The sequence below is a fragment of the Pseudonaja textilis genome, chromosome 11 (assembly GCF_049901715.1).
Source record: "Pseudonaja textilis isolate UNSWEBS1 chromosome 11, rPseTex1.2, whole genome shotgun sequence".
Taxonomy (NCBI): Eukaryota; Metazoa; Chordata; class Lepidosauria; order Squamata; family Elapidae; genus Pseudonaja; species Pseudonaja textilis.
In genome coordinates, this window is record NC_142000.1 from 15854521 (window position 1) to 15881824 (window position 27304).

General features: G+C 42.5%; 1 protein-coding gene across 3 annotated transcripts in view; it reads right to left on the bottom strand.

Annotated features, from left to right (window-relative positions):
- Nucleotides 1-8551: 8551 nt before the first annotated feature.
- Nucleotides 8552-27304, bottom strand: part of NETO2 (neuropilin and tolloid like 2) — a 36973-nt gene continuing 18220 nt past the window's right edge. For 2 of the 3 annotated variants that reach the window (XM_087940669.1, XM_087940668.1), the window contains exons 3-9: nucleotides 26380-26520; nucleotides 24899-25147; nucleotides 23890-23934; nucleotides 22946-23073; nucleotides 20429-20657; nucleotides 17549-17662; nucleotides 9003-15314 (exon numbers count right to left, since the gene is read on the bottom strand). In XM_087940669.1, the coding sequence (XP_087796795.1) occupies nucleotides 14731-15314; nucleotides 17549-17662; nucleotides 20429-20657; nucleotides 22946-23073; nucleotides 23890-23934; nucleotides 24899-25147; nucleotides 26380-26520 (1490 nt within the window). In that variant the 3' untranslated portion in view covers nucleotides 9003-14730. Of the gene's footprint in view, nucleotides 15315-17548; nucleotides 17663-20428; nucleotides 20658-22945; nucleotides 23074-23889; nucleotides 23935-24898; nucleotides 25148-26379; nucleotides 26521-27304 lie in introns of all 3 variants that reach the window. The other variant, XM_087940670.1, reaches the window with a different exon arrangement.

Genomic DNA, 27304 nt, shown 5'->3' on the forward strand with positions numbered 1-27304 from the left:
TGAGGGTCAGCAAAGCCCCCTTGGGGTTTGTTTGTTTTTCCATTTCAGTCTGGTCTGGCCAGTTCTGCCATCTTGGTATCTTTAATTTTTATTTTTATTTCTCTGGAGAGCTCTCCAGAGCTGTTGGGAGTGGGTGACATCAAAAATAGTGATAGATTGATAGATAGATAGATAGATAGATCGATAGATAGATAGATAGATAGATAGATAGATAGATAGATAGATAGATGATAGATAGATAGTAGATAGACATACAGACAGATATGATTGATAGATAGATAGATAGATAGATAGATAGATAGATAGATCCGTCATAGATAGATAGATAGACAGACAGATATGATAGAGATTAGATATAGATAGATAGATCATAGATAGTAGATAGACATATGATAGAGATTAGATAGATAGTCATATGATTGATAGATAGATTAGATAGATAGGTAGGTAGATAGTAGACAGACAAATAGATGGTAGATAGACAGACAGAGATGATAGATAGATAGAGAAGATAGACACACAGGCAGCCAGGCCTGCAGACAAAGCAAGCTTCTCATGGATCATTTTAACTGGGAATCCCAAAATCCCCAAATCCGCTTTCAAGACCTAAAATACTGCATGAAACTGAAATGGATGTATTGGCGGCACTGTAGCTTTTCAAGGAGGTAGGCTGATTTCATTTGTTCCCAGTGAGTAGCCGTAATTTTGAACTTTGTTCACGTTGTAAAAGCATGGTAGCGCACCCCTTTCCTAAGAGGTCTGTAGGGGGCCTGCATAAGCGCACCAACATGCCTACCGTCCCTGTCCTATTGTTTCTTTTATTTTTCTTATATGTATCCAAGTATTCATAACTATGTTTTTATTTATACCTATTATTTTGTAAGCAATTGACAAATAATTGTTGACCTTGTGGCTTGCAAACCCGCGGAGAAGCTGGACAAACTTGGAGGTTGGATCTTTTCCTTGACGTAGCCAGCAGAGGGCACTTTGGTTTGCAAAATGTTTTAAATGCCATCTGGGATGTCACAAAGGGAAACAAAAGGAAGCCCAAGCCGTGGGACTGTGCAGAGCAAGAGAGAAATAGGATGGTTAAGCTGTTGTGTGCATCACCTTGCACGAAGTTCGGGGATGCCACGCCAGCGAGATCGGAGTTGACATGTCAAGAAGTCCTTCTGCAGGCAGGCACAAGGCCCGTTTTGATGCAATTCCTGACATTTTCAGATAAGACCTGGGAAAACCTCGGGCTGAAAAATCATCCTCCGAGAACGTCATCTTCAAATGAGCTATGAGTCGCAGCGTGGGTGGCTTGGACATTGCTGGGTGGCAGGTGACAGCTGTTGATAATCCCACACACCTGGCTTGACCAAGGTGCAGCCCCCCCCCCCGAAAATAGAGTCAGAGCTTTGATGGCAACCTTTTGGCCGCATCTGGACCATTTTCAACCACTTCTCTGAATTGTTATTAAGTGAAAAAGAACGGCAGTCAGATTGTGTAAAGCTCTTTATTTAAAACAAAGCACAAGGGAAATTCTCCACCTTCATGAAAGGAAAAATCATCTTTTTACTTGCTTTTTAAAAACCCCTTTCTGCAAATTCTCTCATTTCCAACGCTATTCTCCAAGAGGGCAATCCCCCTAAGTCAAGGATCAGCAACCTGCAGCTCTGGAGCCACATGTAGCCCTTTCATCCCTCTGCTGCAGCGCCCTGTCAGCACCACGGTTTTGAGAGGAGTTTCCGGTTGGGGAGGGAGAGGGGAAGCACAGTGTGCCAGGAGGAGGCGCTCTATGGCAAGGGGTGGGTTTTCTACATTTGATAGGGCTTTTGTTTAGGACAGATAGAGGAAAAAGGACGCCGCGCTAGGAGGAGACTCTATGGTGGGGGGAACCAGACTTTTTAGTCAGCAGAGGAAAAAGGACACCACACTAGGAGGAGACTCTATGGTGGGGGAACCAGACTTTTAGTCAGTAGAGGAAAAAGGACACCACACTAGGAGGAGACTCTATGGTGGGGGAACCAGACTTTTAGTCAGCAGAGGAAAAAGGACACCACACTAGGAGGAGACTCTATGGTGGGGGAACCAGACTTTTAGTCAGTAGAGGAAAAAGGACACCACACTAGGAGGAGACTCTATGGTGGGGGAACCAGACTTTTAGTCAGCAGAGGAAAAAGGACACCACACTAGGAGGAGACTCTATGGTGGGGGAACCAGACTTTAGGTCAGCAGAGGAAAAAGGACACCACACTAGGAGGAGACTCTATGGTGGGGGAACCAGACTTTAGTCAGCAGAGGAAAAAGGACACCACACTAGGAGGAGACTCTATGGTGGGGGAACCAGACTTTTAGTCAGCAGAGGAAAAAGGACACCACACTAGGAGGAGACTCTATGGTGGGGGAACCAGACTTTTAGTCAGCAGAGGAAAAGGACACCACACTAGGAGGAGACTCTATGGTGGGGAACCAGACTTCCGACCAGCTCCAGAATTGGACAGAGGCTGCTGGTTAGGACCTCTGTGGCTCTTTAAGGCTGCCGACGCCTCCCCTAAGATCTAGGGCTAGCTATGTTTAGCTATTACAATCGCTGCAAGTCAGGTGGCATACGCATTAAACAAACCCTCATCACAATCATCATCCCTGGGAGATTGAATTCTCCCTCCCCCAATTTCTCCTTGTGCTTTCTTTATGCAACAGAGGCCATTGGTTTCAAACTGTCAGCCTTAAATATTAAAACCAATACTAACCAGTGGTGGGATTCAATTTTTTTTTTACTACCAGTTCTGTGGGCGTGGCTTGGTGGGCGTGGCAGGGGAAGGATACTACAAAATCCCCATTCCCTCCCTACTCCTGGGGGAAGGTTACTGGAAAATCTCCATTCCCTCCCCACCCCACTAACCTGCTTTCCAGCTCCGTTCTCCTGTGCAGGGCAATAAAAGGAAGACCCAGCCAATCAGCTGGGACTCAATGGGAGGCAGAGAAGAGATGGGTCGGGGCCAGTCAGAGGTGGGATTTGCCGCTTCTCCAAACTACTCAAAATTTCCGCTATCGGTTCTCCAGAACTGGTCAGAACCTGCTGAATAACCACCTCTGCAACTAATCCACTTTACTAAAGGAACATTTAATAGCAATAACAGTTCCCATTTCTCACTATCTATCTATCCTATTCATTTATAGCCATTTTTTTAAAAAAAGGTTTTGCATTATCGTGACACCAAATCGTCACGCCAGCCCTTTGAAACGCTCGGGTTGATTTCTTTGCCAGATCAGCCGTGACCCTAAAAGCTTAATCGAAAGACTTTATAGCGAATCTCCTTCTGCTCCTAATCCCTCCTAAAAGGATTAGCTTTTTCTCAAAGGTGGGGAGATCAGAGTTTGGAGAATAAAACATCTTTACCGAAGAGTTTTCTAATAAATCAATTTTCATCCTCGTTATCACATCGGTTTGACCTATCCACCTTCATTTTCTTCCAGCCTCTTTCTTACAGCACAATCCCATTTGGAGCCATTCGTCTCTGACATCACCAGGCATCGGGGTTTGATTTAAAGGACATTGTAAAGTTTATTGGATTCTGAAGTGCATCTTGCAAGTAATTGTGAATGGGAGGTGAAATGCCACTCCTCTATCCTGCACCAAATCTTCTTCCAATATTCTATTTCATTTGGAGACCCACATTTCCGCGCCTGAAAAGCGTACACCTAAACAGATTAGAACAGGCTTTGTCAACCTCAGCAACTGCAAGATGTGTGGAGTTGATGTCCACACATCTTAAAGTTGCTGTTGTGGCCTATTGGCCACTGGCCCCTCCAGCAGCCAAATCAGAGGAGGAGGAGGAGGAGGAAGAGGAGGCGTGGGAGTCAGGATCAATATCAAAGCAACCTGAGAGCTCCGAGGGGGAAGAGGAAATGGAGCGGTCAGAGAGAGAGAGAGAGAGAGAGACAGAAGTGGAGCCTGAGCCGTCCATCGGCCCTCAGGTGGAGACTCAACAGCCCCCAGGTCTGGAGATGGCTGATGAGGAAGAGGAGGGACAACTGGGTCCAGTACCTGATGCGAGGAGAGGAGAGCAGTGGAAATCTATGAGCCGATCCTTTGGATGGAAGAGCCACTGCTGATAGTGAAGCCCCACCTTAGCTCTGGGGATAAAAGGCAGGGGGTGGAGATGAATAGATGTGGAGGACAACTATTCATCTTCCGGATGGATGGACTTGTTAGCCTGTTGCGAGAGACACTTTTTGGCAGGGCTGCTAATAAAGGGGACATTTTTTTAACTACAGAGGATTTGTTGTGTTTGGGAGCCGGGTCAGAACAGTTGCTGAAGCTGATAAACACTGCTATTTTTAAAATAATATTTTGTGGTTAAGTTTTGTCATAAGATGAAAATATAGAAGAAACAAAGGTTAGGGAAAAGCAAGAAAGAGAAAACAGCAAAGCAAAGCAAAGAAAAATAATAACCACTGACTTACTTTGGGGCAATGGATTACAAAAATAATACAACCTCAGCTAAAATATTAGGAGTTCACACATTACATTATTCCCCAATGTTGTTTGTCTGCGTACTGTGTAACGTGAACCCAACCATTGTAATATGCAGGTTATTCTTAACTGACTAGCACAAGTGGGACCAGAATTTTGGTTTAGATTTCACAACCTTTCAAGCCATTTCTATACAGGTAGTCCTCGAGTTATGACCACAATGGAGCCCAACATTTCTGCTGTTAAGCAAGACGTTGGTTAAGTGAGTTTTGCTCCATGATCATGGTGATGCGGCAAAGGTGGTAACTGTCAAAAACGGTCATAATTCACATTTTTTCTAGTGTCGTCGTAACTTTGAAACGGGCACAAAACGAACTGTTTACACTACCACAAAAGTTCCTTGTAAAGGCTCAAAAGAGGTTTGTTTTTCAGTGCAAGTTTAATTTCCTTAATGTCCCACAATTATATTAGGGGTTCGCCAAGGCAGACTCTTTGGTAGACTGCTCTGGTGGATAAACACAATAATATGCAATGAAGACTCTCTCTTCCTAATTAAATTGAATGGGAAAGAAGCCGAATCAAAGGTTTCTAACAGCCCAGAAAATAACACTTTGGGGTTTTTGTCATTTGTCCACAGCAGGACAGTGCTTCTCTGAGTGAGAAAAAGTAGAGGAAAAGAGATGGTTAGCTGACATGGAATAATACGCATGTTGCTTTTCCAAACTGCTCAGTAATTTTCATGAAAAATCCTTCCTAAGATTTGCAGACTTTAAGCAAATAAAATCATCCTTACAGACTGGACTCTTCCACAAACAATGGTTCTTTGACCAGGATTTATTGAATACAGGCAGGCCTTGACTTAAAACCATTCCAAGTTACAACGGCATGAAAAAATAAGTGACTTAAGACCAATCCTCACACCTGTAACCATCACAGCATTCCCCACAATCCAGGTGCTTGGCTACTATCATGTATTTACATGATAGTAAATGATAGGACGTGAGCTGCAGTGGTGCAATGGTTAGAGTGCAGTACTGCAGGCTACTTCTGCCGGCTGCCGGCTGGCTGCAATTTGGCAGTTTGATCCTGACCAGCTCAAGGCTGACTCAGCCTTCCATCCTTCCAAGGTGGGTAAAATGAGGACCCAGATTGTTGGGTGGGGGCAAGAGGCTGACTCTGTAAACTGCTTAGAGTGGTCTGTAAAGCACTGTGAAGTGGTATATCAGTCTAAGTGTAATTGCCCTTCCTTCCTTCCTTCCTTCCTTCCTTCCTTCCTTCCTTCCTTCCTTCCTTCCTTCCTTCCTTCCTTCCTTCCTTCCTGGCACAATCTTTAGAATGCAATATTGCAGGCTGATTCTCCCACTTTTTGGAGTTCAGTCTTGACAGGCTCAAGGTTGACTCGGTTTTCCATCCTTCCAAGGTGGGTAAAATGACCCAGATTGTTGAGTGGGGGCAATAGGCTAACTTTGTAAACTGCTTAGAGAGGGCTGTGAAGCAGTGGTGGGATTCAATTTTTTTTACTACGGATTCTCTGGGTGTGGCTTGGTGGGCATGGCAGGAGAAAGTTATTGCAAAATCCCATTCCCTCCCCACCCCACTAACCTGCTTTCCAGCTCCGTTCTCCTGTGCAGGGCAACCAAAGAAGACCCAGCCGATCAGCTGGGACTCAGTGGGAGGCAGAGAAGAGATGGGGTTGGCGGGGCCAGTCAGAGGTGGGATTTGCCGGTTCTCTGAATTACTCAAAATTTCCGCTACCGGTTCTCCAGAACGTGGGACCCTGGGACGTTGCAAACATCATAAATAGGAACCAGCTGTCAAGCGGCCAAATTTTGATCATGTGACCATGGGGATGCTGCAACGGTCATAAAGTGTGAAAAAATGGTCAGAAGTCCCTTTTGAACCATCAACTGTTTTACCAGTTGTAAAGCAACGACTACCCTGTATGCAGTTGAATTAATGGAATTAATCCCCAGCTAAGTGAACCCTGGACAAGAGTGTGTGGGGTGAACAAAGGCCCTGGTGAGCTATTCCACCTGAGGGTAAAATACTATTTTCCCGCAAAGATGATTCTCTACTTTCTCGCCTTTGTTGTTACTATCAAATTACAGAGTCCATCAACGTTCATTTCTGTATCTTTTCTCCTGTTTTCTTTCTTTCTTTCTTTCTTTCCAGCCTGCGCTTCTCTAGCTAAATTGGAAGGGAGGGAGGGAGAAGCTATCAGCTTCCACTGTTTTAATGTTCAGCTTTCTGTCCATCAAAGCACATGTCTTCCTTTTGAAGTTTTAAAGAAACGCATTTTGTCAGCTCCTTTCAAGATGAGATCAAGCCCAAGATTTTTAAAGAAGAATCAGGAAGAACATTTTCCTTTTTCTTGAGAAACTGACCGTGGGTTTGTCTTGTTTTGCTTAAGGCCCTTGTTTGTCTTGGGTTTGCTTACAAAAAAACTCCCCCCCCCGCCCCCGCCGACACCCTTTCCTTTTTACATTGCGTTTTGGCATGCAGGACATGCATCCCAGGGGTTGCCAACCTTTTGGATCTCAGGGACTACCAAACTCATAATTTTAAATCCTATGGACCAGAGACCCTGGGAAAATCCCCCAAAAAGTCTGCAGGAAAATTCCTCACCCCGTTTTCCTACCGATTGGTCATACTTTATTTGAGATCACAGGATAGAGCTCCGTTCTCGGGAGTGCGGGGAGAGACTTTTGGCTTCATGCAAGGAAAACAGCAGAAGTCTTTCTTTCTCTCCCCCAAACTCCACCAGAAATGAGTCTTTGTGAGACTTGTTGCGCCGGCACAGCCTCTTGGAGCAGGAGGCCTTGCAGGGTCCCAAAGACTCATTCCTGGCAGAGTTTGGGGGAGAGAAAGAAAGACTTTTGCTGCTTTCCTTGCATTTAGCCAAAAGCAGAAGAAGAAAGAAATGGAAAGAAGCAGCCCAGTGGCCAGGTCAGGTGTGTGGGGCAAGTGGAGCAAGTTCCCCCACTCCACCCTTTCCCCCCTCCCCGCACTACCTCGTGTTGTTCACAATGCAAGTGACGCAAACCTTGTGTTCCCGCGGGCCATGTGGGCGGCCTGCACAGCCTGGATTAATTGCTCTGGAGGTGACATTTCTCTGCGGACCACCAAAATTTTCTCACAGACCACCAGTGGTCCCCGGCCCACTGGTTGGTGACCACTGATCTATCCAGTTTCAGGAATGGCGAAAGGGATGCATTGAGGGGCTACCACTGGCATTTGGGTGACATTTCAAGGGTAGCAACTTTTATGGGCAGGAAAAAAAAAAGGAATTCAAATTCAAATGACTAGAGCTGGAAGGGACCTTTGAGGTCTTCTATTCCAACCCCCTGGCTCTAGCAGAAGACCCTATACCTGTGATGGCAAACCTATGGCATGTATGTGGGCGCACGAGCTGCTGCCCCAGCTCAGCTCGGCTGCACATGCAGGCATGCGCCTCCTGCCAGCCATCTGGTCTTTGGGTCTCTGCTACACATGCACAGGGGACATGCGTGCATGCGCGGAGGGAGATAGGGCATGGGGGGTGCATGTGCATGTATGGAGCATGCACGGAGATTTGCACACGGATTGTATTTTGGGTGTGTGTGTGAGCGTGCGCTTTGGGGACTCGGTACTAAAAAGGTTAGCTATCACTGCCCTGTACCATTTCCTACAAGTGGGTGTTGTCTTTTCTTAAAAACCTCCAGTGGTAAGATAAGAGTACAAGAGTATCCACAACTTCTGGTGGCAAGCTGTTCCACTGGTTAATTGTCCTCACTGTTAGGAAGTGTCTCCTTAATCCCAGATTGCTTCTCTCCTGGATTAGTTTCCATCCGTTGTTCCTTGTCTTGCCCTCTGGTGCTTTGGAAAAAAGGTCTTCTTTGGGGCAGCCCCTCAAATTCTGGAATCCTCCTATCATGTCACCCCTATTCCTTCTTTTCTCTAGACCTTGGAAGGTTGTTTTGATTTGATTCACTTTAGATTTCAGGTCCATTAGAATCACATTACGTATCACATCAGATTAATTACACATGACTATTACGCCCCTTGATAAAGGGGAGATCTTCAAGAGAGACCATTTGTCAATTATACCGAAGTGGCAAAGTTTATTCAACTTCCATTTTTCTTAAGAAAACAACATGGGCGTAACTATCAAGACAACAGAGACAAGTTGTAGTCAAACGACATTTATCTTTTTATCTATTGATTATACTTCGTTGGTCTTATTTATTCATCAGATTGAAGTCTCTTTTTCAGAAGTTCAGTGCAGCCTTTTTTCTACACAATTACCACCGTATAATTAAAAACCAGACTGGTTTGGGGAGATTTGTAGGAACCTTCTTTGGGGGTCATGTTTGGTCTTAGGATCTCAGGTTTTTATATATATATATATATCCTGGTTTGCTGAGTGGATACAGCTCATCCAGAAATTTGTATTACATTAAAGGGGCTTGCTGTTTTGTTTTGTTTTTAACACTCAAAAACTTAAACTTAAATAATATTCTTCTGCAAAGTTCAACAAAAATCTGCAAACAGATTCCACTTGTGGTGTAAGTTTGGTTTATATTCAGTTCTCAGTACAAAGCATTGCCCATCAGCGTGGTAAGATCACAGAGTGAAAAAATGACATACAGTATAAAGAAAGTTGAAAGAAACAGGAGACTAAAGACTAAATGGCAAAGAAGCTGAAGTGTGTTTCACAAGTGACAACACTGTGATTTACAGTTGCTGGCATGAACACTGATAATCCATTGGTTGCACAATACTTGAAAGGGAATACCACATAAGTCATACAAAATTAAGGTGCATCCAAGTTGCCCTTTATTTATAAATGGTTGGTTTAAAAAGTGGGGGCCATACCAATAGAACTGAGAAAGTGGAGGCCATACCAATGCAATTGAGAACATATTATTTTTTAAAAATAAATATTACTAAGGTTAATTCAGCCTTCCTTCCTTCCTTCCTTCCTTCCTTCCTTCCTTCCTTGGTTGCACAGTGGTTAGAATGCTATATTTCAAGCTAGCTCTGCTCACAGCCAGAAGTTTGATCCTAACCTCCTCAAGGCTAACTCAGCCTTTCATCCTTCCAAGGTGGGTAAAACGAGGACCTAGATTGTTGGGGGCATTATGCTGACTCTGTAAACCACTTAGCGGGGAATGTAAAGTACTTTGAAGCAGTATATAAGTCTAAGTGTTGTTGCTATTATAAGTACGAAATGAGACGTCTTTCTGTTGGTCTTCTTAGCCAGATAAGTGTTGGCCTCAGCAAAATACAGCAAATTCTCATTGGAGAGCAGAAACAGAATAGTGGAAGGTTTTTAAATCCAGCCTTTATACAAAAGTTCTTACTTTATACCCTTAATTGTAAGGGATAAAGTAGTATAAACTGGAATAGAACTGAGAAGCAATTAAATACGTAAACTGTGCAAAAAAACCCACAAATCTGCATAGTGATGGGCTTGTAGCCTTTCTCCTTTTCACACATACCTGTAAAAGGGAGGAAGGGAAACCTTCACTGGCAAGTTTGTGAGCACCATGACTTTTTTTGCCCACCCCACCCTGCATACTTTGTCCCCTACCATGTATATACTTTCCTATCATGTCTGCAAAACATGTAGAAGGCAGAGCTTGAAGGCAGAGTCAAGTGAGGAATCAACCTGGAGTCATTACGTTTCACAAACGGTTTAAATCCAGCCCCTCTTGGATTCCATCAATTCTTATCATCATCATCTTTTAATGACCCCATAATCCCTTGTGAGGGGGCGTCAAGGCAACTGTATGGAGCTGAGTGTTTACTGGCCGGATGCCCTTCCTGTTGCCAATGAGGAGTTTTATTCAGCAGATATCATTTCAACGTGCTGAAAGAGAGAAATATCTGCTTCTAACCTAGGATTGAACTCACAGCCTCCTGATTATGAGACGAGAGCTCCATCTCTAGGCCGCCACATCACTCAATACCATTATGTAGGGCTAATTTAGTGTTGACCAGTTCATTGACTAGATTCTTGTGAATCAGTGTGAGCAATAAATCAGATTAATTGGAGTTTAATTCTTCACACCTGACAGAACCATAGGTAAATATTTATGTCTTTATGATTGCAAAAAAAAAAAAACCCTGCAAAAAAAACCAAAAGCTTACTCTACCCAACAGGATTGTTGTGAGAAAACACGAAAGACAGTACGATACATTGGCTGTCTTGAGTTCCTGCAGGAAAACGAAACTATAAATCTCTCCAGACATTTAACAAGTACGTTTCAGAGAAAACCTGAAGACTGCTGAAGGACAGTCATAAATCACCTTGTAAGCCTTTTGAAAAAGGACTGATATCGTTGCCAGGTATTAACTGTCAAAAAATGTTTTGCAACAAGTGAAATATCACTGAAATTGCCTGGCGGTGTTTTTATTTATTTTTATCTCCAAGAAGGGAAAGACCTGAACAATAAAACATCCGGATAACTAGAAAGCGAGCACTATTTATTCTTAATGCCGTATACTGGCTTTTTCCAAATGGGGTTCTATAAAAATTTGACGGATCTGTGAGAAACAAAGGGAAATTAGAATTTCAATGCAGCATTTTTGCATTCCTGGAATTTTGCCCCTTGATTGGGGACCTCTGGGATTAAAAAAAAAAAATCTTTTAACCAACGCGTTTCTTAGTTTGAATAAGTTGCGAAGCTTTTGTGAAGAAGACTACAGATGGAAGAACGAAGCGTGTTCAGAGAGTTAATGCTGAAATGTGTAAGTGTAAAATGATTCCCATTGGGATAAAACTCCCTAATTTTCACACGGACATAGATAGAGTCTTGCTTCTCCGAAATCAAACAAGACAAAGCTCTCAGAATCATACAGAAGAACAAAATGGAGATGTCTACTCAGTGTACGGCTGTTGAAAAAGCTAATGCCATGCCAAGGATTGTTAAGAAAATAATACTGTTCACAGTGTACTGCTTTTATATAAATCTATGGTACATTTTCCTCTGAAATGCTGTGGACAATTATGATCCCTTCATTTCCAAAAGGATATAACAGAGCTGGAAGATATGCAGAAGAATGCACTAAAATGATCTGATGATGGTTTACACAATGTAAGTAAAGCCCAAGATGTTTATGATTCTTTACAGGTGGCTTATGACCAAAACAGCCCCAAATCTGTGTTGCTAAGTGAGACATTTATTAAGTGAATTTTGCTCCATTTTACAACCTTTCTTGCCACCATTGTTAAGTTAAGTCAATCTTGGTTGTCAGGTCACAAAAGGTGATCAGATAACCCCAGGAGACTTCAACCGTCATGAATACAAGTCAGTTGCCAAGCATCTGAATTTAGATCCCATGACCATGAGGATGCTGCAACGGTCATAAGTGTGAAAAATGGTGTAAGCCTTGGAAGCCGTATTTTTCTTGGCAGCTTCAAGGCTGCCACATTTACTGCCTGGGAATTTGGGAGGGAGGATTTCATAGTGGGGTAGAAGGTTAGACACAATGTTCCTTTCTCGGATAGTCAAGGACATGTTGCCCTGCACCTGGAGAGGAGCGGCTGGGGGAATATCTCTAGTTGGGACGACAATTTGATTGGGCCATGTGATGGACTGATGGGTGCAGGGGTGGGATCTTTGACTTCTCTTTTGGGAAGGGAAAACCCGAACGCTCCGATTTGAGTTTTCCCAGATGTGCCAATATGACAACTCTAATAAAATGGAACTTTGAGGAAATGCCTGTCTCGGAATTTATTGGTTTGGAGTTGGTTAGTTGGAACGCTGACAAATGGTCATAAGTCACAGTGCCGTTGTAACTTTGAACAGCCACTTAAATGAAGTGTTCTAAGTTCAGAACTACCCATACTTTGAAAAAAAAATTAGTAAAACATGATCGAAATGTATAAGAACATAATCAGAGCCCTTCTGGATTGGATCCCTGGTCTATCTGGTCCAGCAGTTCTCAAAGTGACTCACCAACTGGACCAAGAAGCCTGATTTCCTGCAGAAGCAGTCCCACTTCCATTAAGACTAAGAGCCATTGATGTCCAAAACTTCCACGAACTGGTCTAACCCTTACAAAACGATGCAGAGCACGGAGAAAGTAAATAGGTTTTCCTCCATCTCTTAAAACAACTGGACCAAGGTCATCTATGGAAGCAAATTCTACAGTATCATCTGCATCTGCCATCCTAGAACATCCTTAATGAATGTGTCTCTGGAAGGAGTGATGATGGTCCCAATTTTGGAGGTTGTTAAAAGAAGATTGGATCAATTCATGGAAGACAGGTCTACCCAGAGCTATCAGCCTTGAAGATTCACCGTATTGGGCCCCCCCATGAAAGGGAATAGTGGCAGAAGAGGTGATGTCTTTGTCTTCACTGATTAACTGTCCTCACTGTTAGGAAGTTTCTCCTTAATTCCAGGTTGCTTCTTCCCTTGATTAGTTTCCAGCTATTGTTTCTTGTCCTGCCTTCCGGTGCTTTGGAGAATAAATCGGCCCCCTTTTCTTTCTGGCAGCCCCTCAAATACTGGAATACTGCTATCATGTCATCCCTAGTTGTTCTTTTGGAGATACCCAATAGCATCTGGCTGTTGGTGTGTTTGATTCCACAGAGATATTTTAATGTCCTTAAGAGGTCTTTCTTTGGCAAATGTAAAAACCCTTGATTTACCTAATGTCCTAAAACCTTACAGCATGCCAGGAAAAAAAAAAACCAATTGATGTGTTTTTCAAAATGAGGGTAATCACAGAACTAGGCTTATTCTGAATATCTCAGCTGGTATTGTGTCCTCAAAACATTGGCACAGTGTTATACACACAGAGGGCCTTTTTTGTTTGAAATTCCTGACCAGGAGTCCCTTCCAACGCTGTTATTCTATATTCTATTCCATATTCTTTTTTTTTTAACAGTACAATGCTGCTTTCACTGGCTTTTAACATAGGTTTGTTTGCCTGGGAATTTTAAACACATTTGCTCTGAACAGTTTACACTTTTATCAATCGTGGTATAAATCTTAAAATTATCACCACCTTAAAAAAAATCCAACAATGTAAACAGCACTACACACAGTATAGGACTGCTCTGTTTAAAAAATAATAAGAATACGCAGAACTTCAATCTGGCACTGTAATAATTTAGTGATGTTAATTTAACCTCACCAGGAAAAAGAAGAATATATGCTGTGAAACTTGTGTAACCTGGGGCAAAGAAGCACACCAACCTGAAAACCATTTTGAAGTTAAAAAAAAAAAATCATTTTACTTGCAACCAGAGGGAAGGAATAGAATATCTATTCTATATTCTAAAGACAGCCGAAAGACCAATCTACTGCAGACACAGAAGACCATAAGACTGAGCCACAGAGGGACACGAAAAAAGTATCAATATGAAAAGCAGAATTGACAACATTTAAAAGGTAGCCCCCGACTTACAACAATCTGTTTACTGACCATTTGAAATTACAATGGCACTGAAAAACTGGTCCTCGCATCGATGACTGTTGCAGTATCCACACAGTTGCATGATAAAAATGTTGGCCCTTGGCAAGTGGCATGTATTTATGATGGTTGCAGAATCCCAGGCTCATGCGATCATCACTTGTGATCTTCCCAGCCTAGCTTCTAACAAGCACGGTCAATGGGGAAAGCTGGATCTGCCCAATGACCGCACAATTCACTTAACACGTGCAACGATTCGCTTAACGAACAGATCCAAAACTGGGTGCGACTCATTCAACAACCGTTTTGCCCTGCTGTGAAAAGTCTGGTTATACCTGTGTCTCCAACGAACCCAGGTGACTGACAGTTGAGTCTGAGGTGGCACGTTACGACAAGGACTCTTAATCGTATTGCACCAAAGTGTAGCTCCGTGTTCCAATATTCAGCTCCTTGGTACGGCACCCACTTTTTAAGAAAAACAAATGAAACTTCTAGCTGCAAACTGGGAGCTCTGGAGGAAAAGGAAAGGAACTGGGAAGCAATACAGACAGTAGGCCATCACAAAGGACTTTGGGCACCGAGTTGGTTTTGTTTTAATGTCAACTAACTAGAGCCCCATGCAAAACCTTTGGTTGTTTCTTTCATCAGATGGGCAATACCAAAGGGAAGGAAAAAAAAGATTTACAGAATCCTTTCGGGCTTGAAAGAAAAAAACCAACAAGCTTTTAAAAAAGTATGAATGTTTACATCTCCGTCAAATTCCCCGTATGGTACACCTTTGTACATGGGCATGTTTTGTCCGCCTATATATATGTACATCTATTCACACGCCCTGGGATTCCTGCTTTCCGAGGAGATTAAAAATCCATCGAGAGGGTACCCTGACCAGCGTCTTCGTGACCTCGGACGTAGATTTCACAAGGGATCTCCTCCATCACTCGGTCTTCGATTACCTGCTCGGGACATTCGTGGGCCTGCTTGAACGTGTAGCTACTTTTCTTGAAGGTGCTGTTGAAAGTTTTCATCGGCTGCGGAGGCGCAAAATCGTTGTGGAAAGGGAGTTCCATGGAACTAAGGTTGGTCCTGCTTTGCTTGGCCACGGTGGCGGCTTGCGAGCCACAGTGATGGTCGTGAATGCACCGCGAGGCGGTGGAAGAACGCCTCATTTTCTGGTAGTTTTCCAGTTCCTCAGAGAGGTCAGCCAAATCGGCGGAAATCTCTTTGTCCCTCAGGGAGAAGAGTTCGTAGTGAGGAGGGTCAAAAACCTCCTGGAAGCCAGTTTTGTTGAAGGTGGTTTTGCAAGTCATCACTTTTTTGCGAGGTTGCTTGATCTGCACCAGGATGGAAATGATGAGGAGGACCAAGACGATGCCCGAAGTAATTCCAATGACCGTCCCGTGAGTTTTGGTGATCTGTTCAAATAATCCTGTCTTCTTCTTTTCTAAAACAAACCAACCAACAAACGGATTAATGAAGAACTTAAAATGATCAGAGACCAATTTCAAATCCAAACTACAAGTTGTAAGCCTCGGCTTACAACCACAACCGAGCCCAAAATTACTGGGCTAGACATGAGACACTTGTTCAGTGACTTGTGCCCCATTTTGCGACCTTTCCCGACACAGTCATTAAGTGAATCCCTGCAGCGGTTAAGTCAGTAACACCATTGTTAAGTGAATCTGGCTTCTCCATTGACTTTGCCAGTCAGAAGGTCACAAATAGCGATCAAATGACCCCGGGATCCTGCAACCATCATAAATATGAGCCGGCTGCCAAGCATCTGAATTCTGATCATGTAACCATGGGGGAGGCTGGAATGGTCGTAAGTCTGAAAAACTCATTTTTTTTCCAGTGCTGTTGTAACTTTGAGTGGTCATTAAATGAACTGTTGTAAGTTGAAGACCACCTGGACTAGGAACGTTGTTAACCCAAGCTTGCATCTGTCTTTAATCAGAAAGACTACCTAAGTGTACATTTTCTCAACATACACGGCTTCAAATATGGAAATCTGAACTATTATATCCTGTGGTACAAAAAGACTGGGCCTTGATCTGTGTAGTAAGCAGAGCTTTGCTAATAAAATTAAGAGCTTGGAAAAAGGGCACTTCATCTCACAGAGAACACTTCTTAATAAACCACATTCTCTTATTAGAACGAGGAATTCCACAGTGTGTTGTTATTAGATAGTAACCCCCTGTTGTTACACGGAGACTAATCTCAGCCGCATCAAAATTATGTTGTCGAGAACTGCCCAGAGTCACTTAGATGAGATGGGCGGTATAGGAATTCAACAAACAAATCCACAAAGCTGTGGGTCAAATGTTCCTTTTGGTCATACTCCATGGTAGCAGACATAAATATGTTTTAAGCTACTAACTTTATTCTTAATTTCTATCTTTGGGCTGCTATTTCTATCTTCTGCTAGTCAAAGAGGAATGATATTTTGACTGAGAATGAGGAACCCATGGCTCTCCACCTGCTACTGAAGAACAAGTCCATCAGTATTGTCCTTGGGGTTTGGGACCAATGAATGGTGGTACGTTAGGAAAATCAGGGTTCCAAAATGTCAGCCTTCCTAGGTAGACTGGACTGGAAGCATGATCAGATAAGCTAATCCTACCTTATTGTAGAGCTACGTTAACAGAATCTTGCAAGTCTGAAAGTACAATTCTCCCACTGTCAGCTTTATAGACTGAGCGATTATGGAAGGTATCCCTCTGAGCCTCTTTCTTTGTCCCTTACACAGCTGAGGAACATGCTATCTCTTCCCTTGACAGCATCTCTTCGCCCCATCTCCCAACATTCCCACAACCGTTACATCACCCTCCCCATGCCTCGTCTTTTCGACTACAATTTGCTCTTTCGCAAGCAACTGCAGCTTGCACAAATACAAGAAAATTTTGATCCACACGCAACTAGACCAGAAGTCAACAGGGCCATCGACACTGCTAAATTCAATAGATGCATTCCTCTGAAAAGGAACTCAAGAGCCGATTGGCCTGTGCTACGTCTAAATATACACAAACTCGTTGTAACAGCTCGTTAAGTAGAAGTCTGAAGTACACGCTAATTAGGAGGCTAGTTAAATTGAAGAGCTTGGCTTCGGGTTTTGCGAGGGGCATTCTCTAATTAGATGGTGCGAATGGCAACGTTTCAGCTGAATCTCAATATGGGAAGAGAGCCTGGTCAACAAATTCCAAATGGCATTTGATTTGCTAGAGGAAGTTTGCTTGAAAAAGTTGAGTTAGAATGCCTTTAATTTTTAAGCAATCATTGTCACGCCCGTAATTTCATGTACATTAATCAAACGCGGGTAAACAGAATGGATAAACAGATACACTGCTTGTCTGTAATTTTCCAAGAGAGGTTAGTGATGAATGCAGTAACACACTTAATGGAGAAATAATCATGACACACATTGTGGCTAGTCAGCCAATTGAAATTCTTTTGGAAGTAGCAGAAATGATATATGCCCTTCAGAGGCCTGCATTAAGTTTGCAAAATTGGCTATTTCTGGCAAATCAATTGCTATTTTAAATGTGAATATGGGATAAAGACCTTTCTTTTGAACGGACATAAGCTACAAAAAATATGTGATCGGGCTTAGTTTGGGGGGAGGAAAATAAGGGGGAAAAAATTGTGCCTCTGCCAACCAGCATTTTAGGCACTACTCACCTTTGCAATGATTTTCATCCCATGGATACGCACAGTTCTGAACGCCATTGCAAACCAAGGAATTATTGATACACATGTTGCTGTGGCAGAAGTAAGTACCACCTAAACAAGGAGCTGAGAGAAACAGGGGAGGAAAATAAATAAAGATTACACAGATTTCAGCTGTTCCTTAAAATACATTTTCGGTACATAAATTTCTTCGTAGTTTCATTAGATTTTAGGTGTAGGTTTTTAGGTATAATAGAGCAGCATATTTAGCGGTGGTGGAGGTAGTCTAGTGATGAAGACACTCGCCTCCAATTCGAAAGGTTGAGAGTTCAATCCTTGGAAGCAGCAGACATTTCTCTCTTAGGGCACCAAGAAAAAAAAATGTTATGAACTTCTCAGGGCATCAGGAAGGGCATCCAGCCAGTAAATGCTCAGCTCCATCCAGTCATCCCAACTCTATTCTGAATAATTAAGGGATTATAGGGTCATAAAAAGGGAGTTTCAGAGTAGTATATCTATATCTATCTATCTATCTATCTATCTATCTATCTATCTATCTATCTATCTATCTATCTATCTATCTGCGAAATACCACTCATGCATCATTACAAAATCTCTAGAACTGTACAGCCTACAAACTTGGAATTGGGCACGTATGTTCTTCTTGGCTTCTAGGTGCTCACTAAGAAATGATTTTTTGAAATGACTATCAGAGCATTAGTATTTCCTACATTATTATTATCAACACGCTCTGATGCTAAGGACTTCTACTCCCTCTCCCCGCCTGAATAGAAATCTGTTCCAAATGCAAAACAAAAGCAGAGGAGTTTTAGTGTCAGTTTTAGTTTCACAGTATCAAGCAGCTTTAGTACAGAACAGTTGAGCTAAGCCACACCCAGGCTCCTTGCTGTCTCCTTCTTGCTCACGCGGCAAATACTGCTTCAGTTTCCAAACAGCCCTCCACTCTCTCACATTCTGACAGGACGCTAGCCAGATGAATACCGATGGATGCTGATAGGCACAGGCAGAATCTCCCCACCTTATTTTCCACCCCAAAAACTAAGCCCAACCACATAGTTTCATAGCAAAGCAGGGGTATCAAACTAGTTTAGAATATTTGTAGGAGATAATCAGGCTGAGCCTGAGGGAGGGGTCAAATGTGTCATCAGTCATGAGTCCTTGCACACCCACAAAAGATAAATATCCAGCCAGCCTTGAATGCCATAATTCCTGCTCATTTCTCTTGACCGTTAGTAACTCAGATTGTTGTAGAGAGCTTAAGTTGCAATAGATTTTTATACTCATTTGAATCTAAATCTCCTGATTTCCTTGGCGCTTGACAATATTTTTTTATAGATTTGGCTATCTCTATCACATCCATGCACCCTATTAAAAGTAGTCTACTGATAGATTTATTTTTCCTCAGCAAAACAGTTTTCACGATGATGATATAGTAAATCAACTTGGTGAGAAATTGCTTTCTTGTAACCATTTCTTTCCAAGTTCCTGGCTTGGCACATTCTCTGTTTTTAATTACAAGCCACCATCTATTGATTGTGAGTAGAGTAATAAGATGATTATGTCACCAATTTATTGGAAAAGATGAGAATATCATTTCAGATTTAATTATAGCTCTTGTTCCCTGCTACTGTTCTTAGTCTAATGTACAGAGTTTTAATTAAGGACGATGGCTCCAAAGCTCAGTATATTAGAGAAGGTTCGTCTAAGCAGGTTTAGCTCAAACTACCGTATTTTTTGGTGTATAAGAGGTACTCCCCCCACAAAGGAAATGTCTGTGCATCTTACACAGCGAATGTTACCAAAGCCCCACTCACCTGCTGGCCCCCACCCTTCGGCCTCTGCCTGCCAGCAATTTGCCTCCCTGTAGCAAACAGCAAACAGTTGGATCGTCTGCCCGGAATACCAATGATCAGCTGTTTCAGGCTGCAGAGATTGCCGCCACCTATCACTGCCTTCGTGCACCCCATTTTTGGCCTCCACGCACTCCGTGGGGCACACTAAGGATGAAAATGGGGGACAGCAATAGATGATGGTGATCCCTGCAGACTGGAACAGCTGATTGTTGGTATTCCGGGCAGCCAATCCAACTGACAATCAGCTGCTCATGCTAAATCAGGCTGTGCTGAAGCTGACCAGGCTGTTTGCTCTTCCTCCCAAAAGCAAGGTGCGTCTTATAATTCAAAAAATATCGTTTGTCAGGAAGGAGAAAAAAACAAAACCTACCAGGAAGTGTTACACAATCACACTGTCTTTTTCAACTGAAAGCTTCAGGTTATACTGGTTGTGGTTTGCTGGGAGCAGGTGCAGACGGCTGAGGTCTCGGAAAGTGAGGACTCAGATGAGGGGCCTGCATGTGATGCAGGGATGGGGCCAGGACCATCAGGGAGTGGAGTGCTGCCTTCGGAGATTGTGGAGGCTGGCAGCAGTGAGGAAGAGGTCCCCGAGGAGCCTGTGCCAAGTGTGCATGTGCACAGGGCTACTCGAAGGAAAAAGCAGCTGCAGCAGCAAGGGCAACTCGGGAGTAAGGCTGTAAGGTAATGGCCCCTCCCTTAAGAGATAAAAGCCAGCTGAGAAACTGGAGTTCTTTGCAGGAAGCAAATAAATTTTTGCACTCAAGCCTTGTGGATGTTTGGACTCTCTTAGTTTGTGTTTGGAGACTCTTTGTGTTTGAACTATTTCTTGGCAACTTTATCTAGCATTCTTGGCAGCCATGCACAACCTGGGTAAGGCTCATTCCTATCAGTGACAATTGGTTTGAAACAGCCTTTTAGGAAGGAAGGGAATTCGTAAAGAATCATTAAAAGGTTTTGCCGTTACCTCCATTTTGTGTTTGTTTCCTTGGAACAAGGTTTGGGTCAGAACAATACTCACGATCCATGAATGAGGTAAAGAGCATCCGAAACCGGCTTAGCCGACTCCCTTCATCCGCCCACATGCGTATCACCCCGGTTCCTGTTTGAAGCATCACATCATTCGCCACCGTGCTGCAAAACTTGGCTTTCAGGTTTTCAATGGAACTGCTCCCATCATAGACGGCCACAAAGTTTCTCTTGCATTCATTGGAGTGCTCCATTTGATAGTCCAGAAATCTCAAATAGATCTATTGGACGGTACAAGAAAAGAGTTTTCAAAGAAACGAAGGAGTCATTCCAAGACCAATTGGAAAACATTGGTCTTTTCATCAGGGGAAAAAAATAAACAGAGTAATAGAACAGAATAACAGAGTTGGAAGGGACCTTGGAGGTCTTCTAGTCTACCTCCCCTGCTCAACCATCTCAGACAAATGGTTATCCAGTGTCTTCATAAAAAACTCCAGTGTTGGAGCATCTACAATTTCCAGAGGTAAGTCATTCCGCTGGTTTATTGTTCTTCACTGTCAGGAAATTTCTCCTTAGTTCTAGGTTGGTCCTTTCTCCGATTAGTTTCCATCCGTTGCTTCTTGTCCTGCCTTCAGGTGCTTTGGAGAATAGCTTGACTCCCTCTACTTTGCGGCAGCCCCTCAGAAATTAGAACACTCCTATCATGTCACCCCAGTCCTTCTTGTCATTAGACTAAGATAAAGGTAAAGGTTCCCCTTGCACATACGTGCTAGTTGTTTCTGGCTCTCGGGGGTGATACTCATCTCCGTTACAAAGCTGAAGAGCCAGCGATGTCCGAAGACGTCTCTGTGGTCATGTGGCCGGCATGGCTAAAAACCGAAGGCGCACGGAACACTGTTCCCTTCCCACCAAAGGGGTCCCTATTTTTCTACTTGCATTTTTTACATGCTTTTGAACTGCTAGGTTGGCAGAAGCTGGAACAAGTAACAGGAGCTCACTCCGTTATGTGGTGCTAGGTATTCGAACCACCGAACGGTCGACCTTTCTGATCGACATGCTCAGCATCTTAGCCACTGAGCCACCGCATCCTTCTTCATTAGACTAGACATACCCAATTCCTGCAACACTTCTTCATATGTTTTAGGCTTCAGTCCCCTAATCGTCTTTGTTGCTCTTCTCTGCACTCTGAAATTCCATCAGATACAAGGAATAGATGCACAGCTTGTTTTTATGTCCCCATCTCTCTCTCTCTCTCTCTCTGTCTCTGTCTCTGTCTCTCTCTCTCTGTGTGTGTGTGTGTGTGTGTGTGTGTTTGGGTATACAACTTGCTACTTCTAATCACTGCATTCTCTCATGCATAAAGCTAAAAAAATCATATGTTCCAAAACAATTCCCCTCTTAAATAGATTTTATAGTTTTTCTAGGGCAGAGAGGGACAAAAAAAATCAATTTGATTGCAACAGAAAATGGAGCTTTCATTGAAGAACAGAAGCAAATCCTTCTATCTTTCCTCCCTTCCCCAACAAGCTTGATTAAACTGCAAAGCAATTTATTTCCCTTCCTCTGGAAATTAAGTCTGCATTGCTAAGGTGGTATAATTGAAATAGCAAAGAGACATTATGTAACTCTCGATTCATTAAATAGAATTCCTTGTCGAACTTCTAAAATTGAAGGGTACAATTATAAACATAAAAAGAATTTTGTGAGAAGAAAGAATACAAGATCAGGCCGACATTTGGTAGGTTTCTACTGTATAAGGAGGCAGACTTTTATTCAGATGTAAAGGACATTTTTTTTCACCTGCAAACAGTGACGATTATCTAATTAATATAATTCTGTCTTGATAGATGCATTACATGATTTTATCAGTTTATCTGATAGAAGATAGGTCAACAATTCCTACACAGACAGATATTTACAGGCACACCTTATTTTAATAAGATTCATTTTATTGTGCTTTGCAAATATTGTGATCTTTTACAAGACCTTCTACCTAGCAAAAAAGATTGCAATCACTGAAGGCTCAAATCATAATGTGGCATTTTATAACAATAAAGTATTTATAAATTAAGGATATTGTACATCAGTTTTTTTCAGGACTATTTCTATTGTATGCTTAGCAGACTACACTATAATAAAAACACACTTTGATATGTACTGGGAAACCCGCTCCCAAAATTGTGTGACTTGTTTATTGTGATATTCTGGAACCGAACCTGCCATATTACTGAGGTATGTCTGTATATTGGGACTACACTAAAAAAATGAAAAAATATCCTTGTATTTTAAAGCAGGGGTCCCTCACCCAGTCCAGAAAGCTGGAAAAGTTTGGAATCCTGATTTAAAGCACCTAAAGGCTGAAGGATTATCATACCGGATAGTAACCCTACTAATGTGGTCTGGAAGCAGCTTACGAAGTCCAGTCTGCACTGGTTTTTCAGTAAGCGCCAGTGCAATCATTAATTTCTGGGAACAAGGGGTGACAATTTGCAATTATTACCAACAACCAGCTGTTCTCGGATACCGATAAGTAAATGTCCACTAGACTCCAACTCTTCGGTAGACCCACCTTAGAATTTGGAGTCGCCTTTATTGTCCATATGCAGTCAACGGCTTCCCCTGGCTTGACTTTTTCTCCATGTTCTACCTGGCTCGAGCGCACTATGCCATCAGCTCCGGAGAGCTCAAATTGGCAATCTAGAATGGGAAAGACACAACTGAGAGTCAAACTGGAGGTTTTATTTATTTGTATTGATTGATGTATTTGTCAAGCATGCATTAGATAACATGTATAAGTATAAACATGATTATGAATACATGAAATGGATACAAGAAAGAAGGAACATTAGGACAGGGTTGGTAGGCACGTTGGTATGTTTATGCGCATCCCTTACGGACCTTGTAGTAATGGGGTGAGGTCAACAGCAGATAGTCTAAGGTTAAAGTTTTTGGGGTTTGGGGAAGAAACCACAGAGTCAGGTAGTGTATTCCAAACATCTGCAAATTTGGCAAGTTCCCCTTCTATTCCCTCATCTAAGTCGTTCATGAAGAAACTTTTGAGATGATGTCTGTCTCGGAGTTATTGGTTAGAATGGAGGTTTTCTGGGATGCTGACACTCTGCCAATGAAAAAGGAGCTCGGGCGGAGCGCATGCAGACCTCCTCAGGTCCATTTTGGAGGTTTCCTGGAACGCTGACACTCTGTCAATCGAAAACAGAGCTCAGGAGGGCTGCGTCCGCCCCTCCTGAGTTCCTTTTTCGCTTGACACCATTCCAGCAAACCTCCACGCCAACCGATAACTCCTTTTTCACTACTGCCACTAGGTTGTAGATCAGTGCCTGATCGGCCTGGGCTAGGCCAAGGCACCGCAGGCCAGTCCTTCGCTGTTTCCAGGGTGGTCCCGTGGGCCAGATCTAAGCACCCTGTGGGCTGGATCCTGCCCGCGGGCCCTGAGATTGATACCCCTGATTTAGAGTGCAATACGCAAAAGAGATTAGTACTGTAATTCCATACCTGGGATGGGCTTTAAAATACCTTCTCGGTGGGTGAAATCAGGATCTAGAAAGGAGAAGGAGAAAGAGGAGAAAAAGAACGTTATTCTGCCTAAAATATAATTAGAAAGCATGATAATCCAAGGACTGGAAAAATGCAGTACACCAGGATGCGGGACCGAGAAATGACATTTCGTTTATTCCCAATGACATACAGCAGGTAGTCCTTATCTTACAACAGTTCATTTAGTGATGATTCAAAGTTATAACAGCACTGAAAAAAGTGACTTATGACCATTTTTCACAATTATGACCAGTTGCCGTATCCTCATGGTTATGTGATCAAAACCCAGACGCTTGGCAACGGACTCACCAGAGATTTTTCCCATGAGTATATTTAATTGGAGAACATGAATGATGACACCCAGCCTGTGAATGGGCTCAATTGGAGAATCTGATTTATGACACACCCAGGGGGGAGGGGGAAACAGGATCACAGGTGAGTGTAAATTATATATGCCAGAGTTGGCTTCATACAGGGTAGTGCCAGTATGTTGCCTCTAATGAATCCTTTGAAGTTTTTTGAAGTTTGGCTTGAGAATCATGATTTAATCAGGGCGATTGCTGGAATCCTGACAACTTGTATATCAACAATGAGGCAGCTGACATGTCCTTCCTAAGACTTTAATCCTATTTATATAGGTTGAGGGGATTATGAGCATTTTTCCCACTCAAAATGAATATTCTTTTCAGAATAAACCTGGTTAAAGTCATAATCATGATTTGAGGTTCCTGCTAATAATATGAGAAGTTGACATGGCAAGGTTGCCTCTCGGACGTCAAGAGCAATACAAGATTAACAGGTAAAATGTTAGTCTAGAATCTACCTGCATCTCTCAGCAAAATGAGTGTAAAACAACCCTGAGCAGAATAAATAGGATAAATTGTGTTTTGGCAAGCAGAACAAGAAACCCAATAGTATTCTAGCAGAGTCACTACGACACCAAGTAAGAAAAATGGGAGATTTCTACCTGGTATAAATGAGTACTTGGCTTTAAATCCTCGTCCTTCCAATTCTTCATCCGAAGTGAACTTGATCCACATAAATCTTCCTGTTGACCTAATCGGGGTCGGGCTTTTCAGACCACAGTAGCGATCGATCAGTGGGGAGAACCCAAAAGGTCCGTCTCGAACCTCCAGATTATCAAATCGACATTCGAAGGAAGGCTCAATGAAGAACGGTTCGTCGAATGTCAACTCTATTCTTTGCCGTGGGGAAGCTGGAGCAAAGCAGAAACGGTACAGATCAACATAACTTGCAATGAAAGAAAGCCACTTGCTGAAAGATACATTACTAGCAACAGAGTCAGCGCTTAGACTTATACACTGCTCCATGGTATTTTTACAGCCTTCTCTAAGTGGTTTACGGAGTCAGCATATGTTCCCCCAACAATCGGGGTCCTCATTTTACTGACCTCAGAAGGATGGAAGGTTAAGTCAACCTTGAGCTGTTCAGGATCAAACTGCTGGCAGTGGGCAGAGTCAGCCTGCAATACTGCATTTTAACCACTGCCCCACAGCTCTTGAGATAGATGATAGATAGATAGATAGACAGACAGATAATATAGACAGATAGATGGACGGACAGACAGACAGACAGATTGATAGATCGATAATATGGACTGATAGACAGCGATAGAAATTCTAGATAGACAGAAGATGGATAGAGATAGATAGATAGATAGATAGATAGACAGACAGACAGACAGACAGACAGAGTAGATAGATAGATAGATAGATAGATAGATAGAGAGAGAGATAGATAGAGAATAGATCAGGGGTCCCCAAGTTGTGGTTATAAGTTGAGAACAACCTCTTATTTTTAATGACTCAGTTAAGAACCTGGAGTTGTTTCCACCCAACTTAAGTGCAGCTTACATGTAGCTTAAATGTTCTATAGAGCAGTGTTTTTCAACCTTGGCAACTTTAAGGTGTGTGGACTTTGACTCCCAGAATTCTCCATTCAGCTATTGGAGTTGAAGTGTACACAACTTGAAGTTGCCAAGGTTGAGAAATCAGCTCGCTTCTGTCCTGCCTCTTTTGGTATATTGTTAACAAAAAGGCTACACAACTGCATCGCTAATACAAAAGTGAGCTTAGAGGCAAGACTTTTGAAGTGCGTGTAGTTTTCTCCGCCCTCTAATAGAACTTGGAGCTTCCAATAACAGGAGCATCTGCTAAGCATTATTCTTTTTGAACTACTTAAGATTTAAAACTAATATAATATTTAGTTCTGGTTTTTTGTGCTTGTCACATGGAAAGATGTTTGTTGTTGAGGGTAACTGAGGGTAATATTTGTTGTTGAGGGTAACTGAAATTTGTAATGGGCCGTTGCAATGAATGTAATGTCAACATCCCTGAGTTTGTGTATGTTGTTTACATCAACTATATGTAATTTGTACACACTTTCAGTATTGGGACATTAAAAAGAAACAAGAAAACAGGTCCATACCTTCTAAAATATAGACACATTCCTGGTTAGGTGGGTAGAAGTTAGGAAAGTTGAATGAAGCAAAGTGGCCTCCATTGCTTGTTCGAACCCAGTCACTACACTGAGTAGATGCCATGCGGTTACTTCCAAGATCCCGCCCAACTTTGGGAAGAAAAGTGAAAAACACAATTCACCATCGTTCTTGCAAATCTCCACAAACATCGGCCCACTTCAGCATAATGAGCTGTGTGAGTTGGCAGCATCAAACAGAGGAGACAACTTGTTGATGGACATTCTGAGCAAGTAAAATCTTTTTTTTCCCCTCAATTGTGAACAAACAATCTCTTCACAGACCACAAGCAGATGGCAGCATCTAGCTGATTTTGACCTCGGAAAATTAAACGGCGACAGAGCTGATAGTACATGAAAGGATCTGATAGTACGTTGAAAATGATACATGAAAAGGAGAGCATTAAGAAATGCCAAAAGTGTAGGCTAGACTAGAAGGGATGGGGGGAAGACATCCTGGAAAATTGACAAGACATTAGAGATTCTTTAATCTCTTTATAATGGAAAAAGAAACTGCTGTGAGAATTAAGACAAGAGTTACACTACCGCAGAGTCCAGCTTCTTTATCTCTGGAGATGTTTACTTATGTCCACTGTCTGGGCTCTCTGTAATTTGATTTCTAGTTTACATCATTTCTGAATATCTTATTTCATTTTAATCCCCCCTCCCCCACGTATTTACATTTTCAACATCTTCTTAAGTTATACCTGACCAAATTAAAAACGGGGAACTGAAACTCTGCCGTATGGAAGAGAAAGGACTGGACAATTGTTTGTGTTCTGTCTAAAAAATATGTAAGCCTGGAGCTTTGTGCAGTCCACAGCTGAATTTCATATCATCCTTGTCTTAATTTCAGTCATTTGCTGTAAGCAATGCA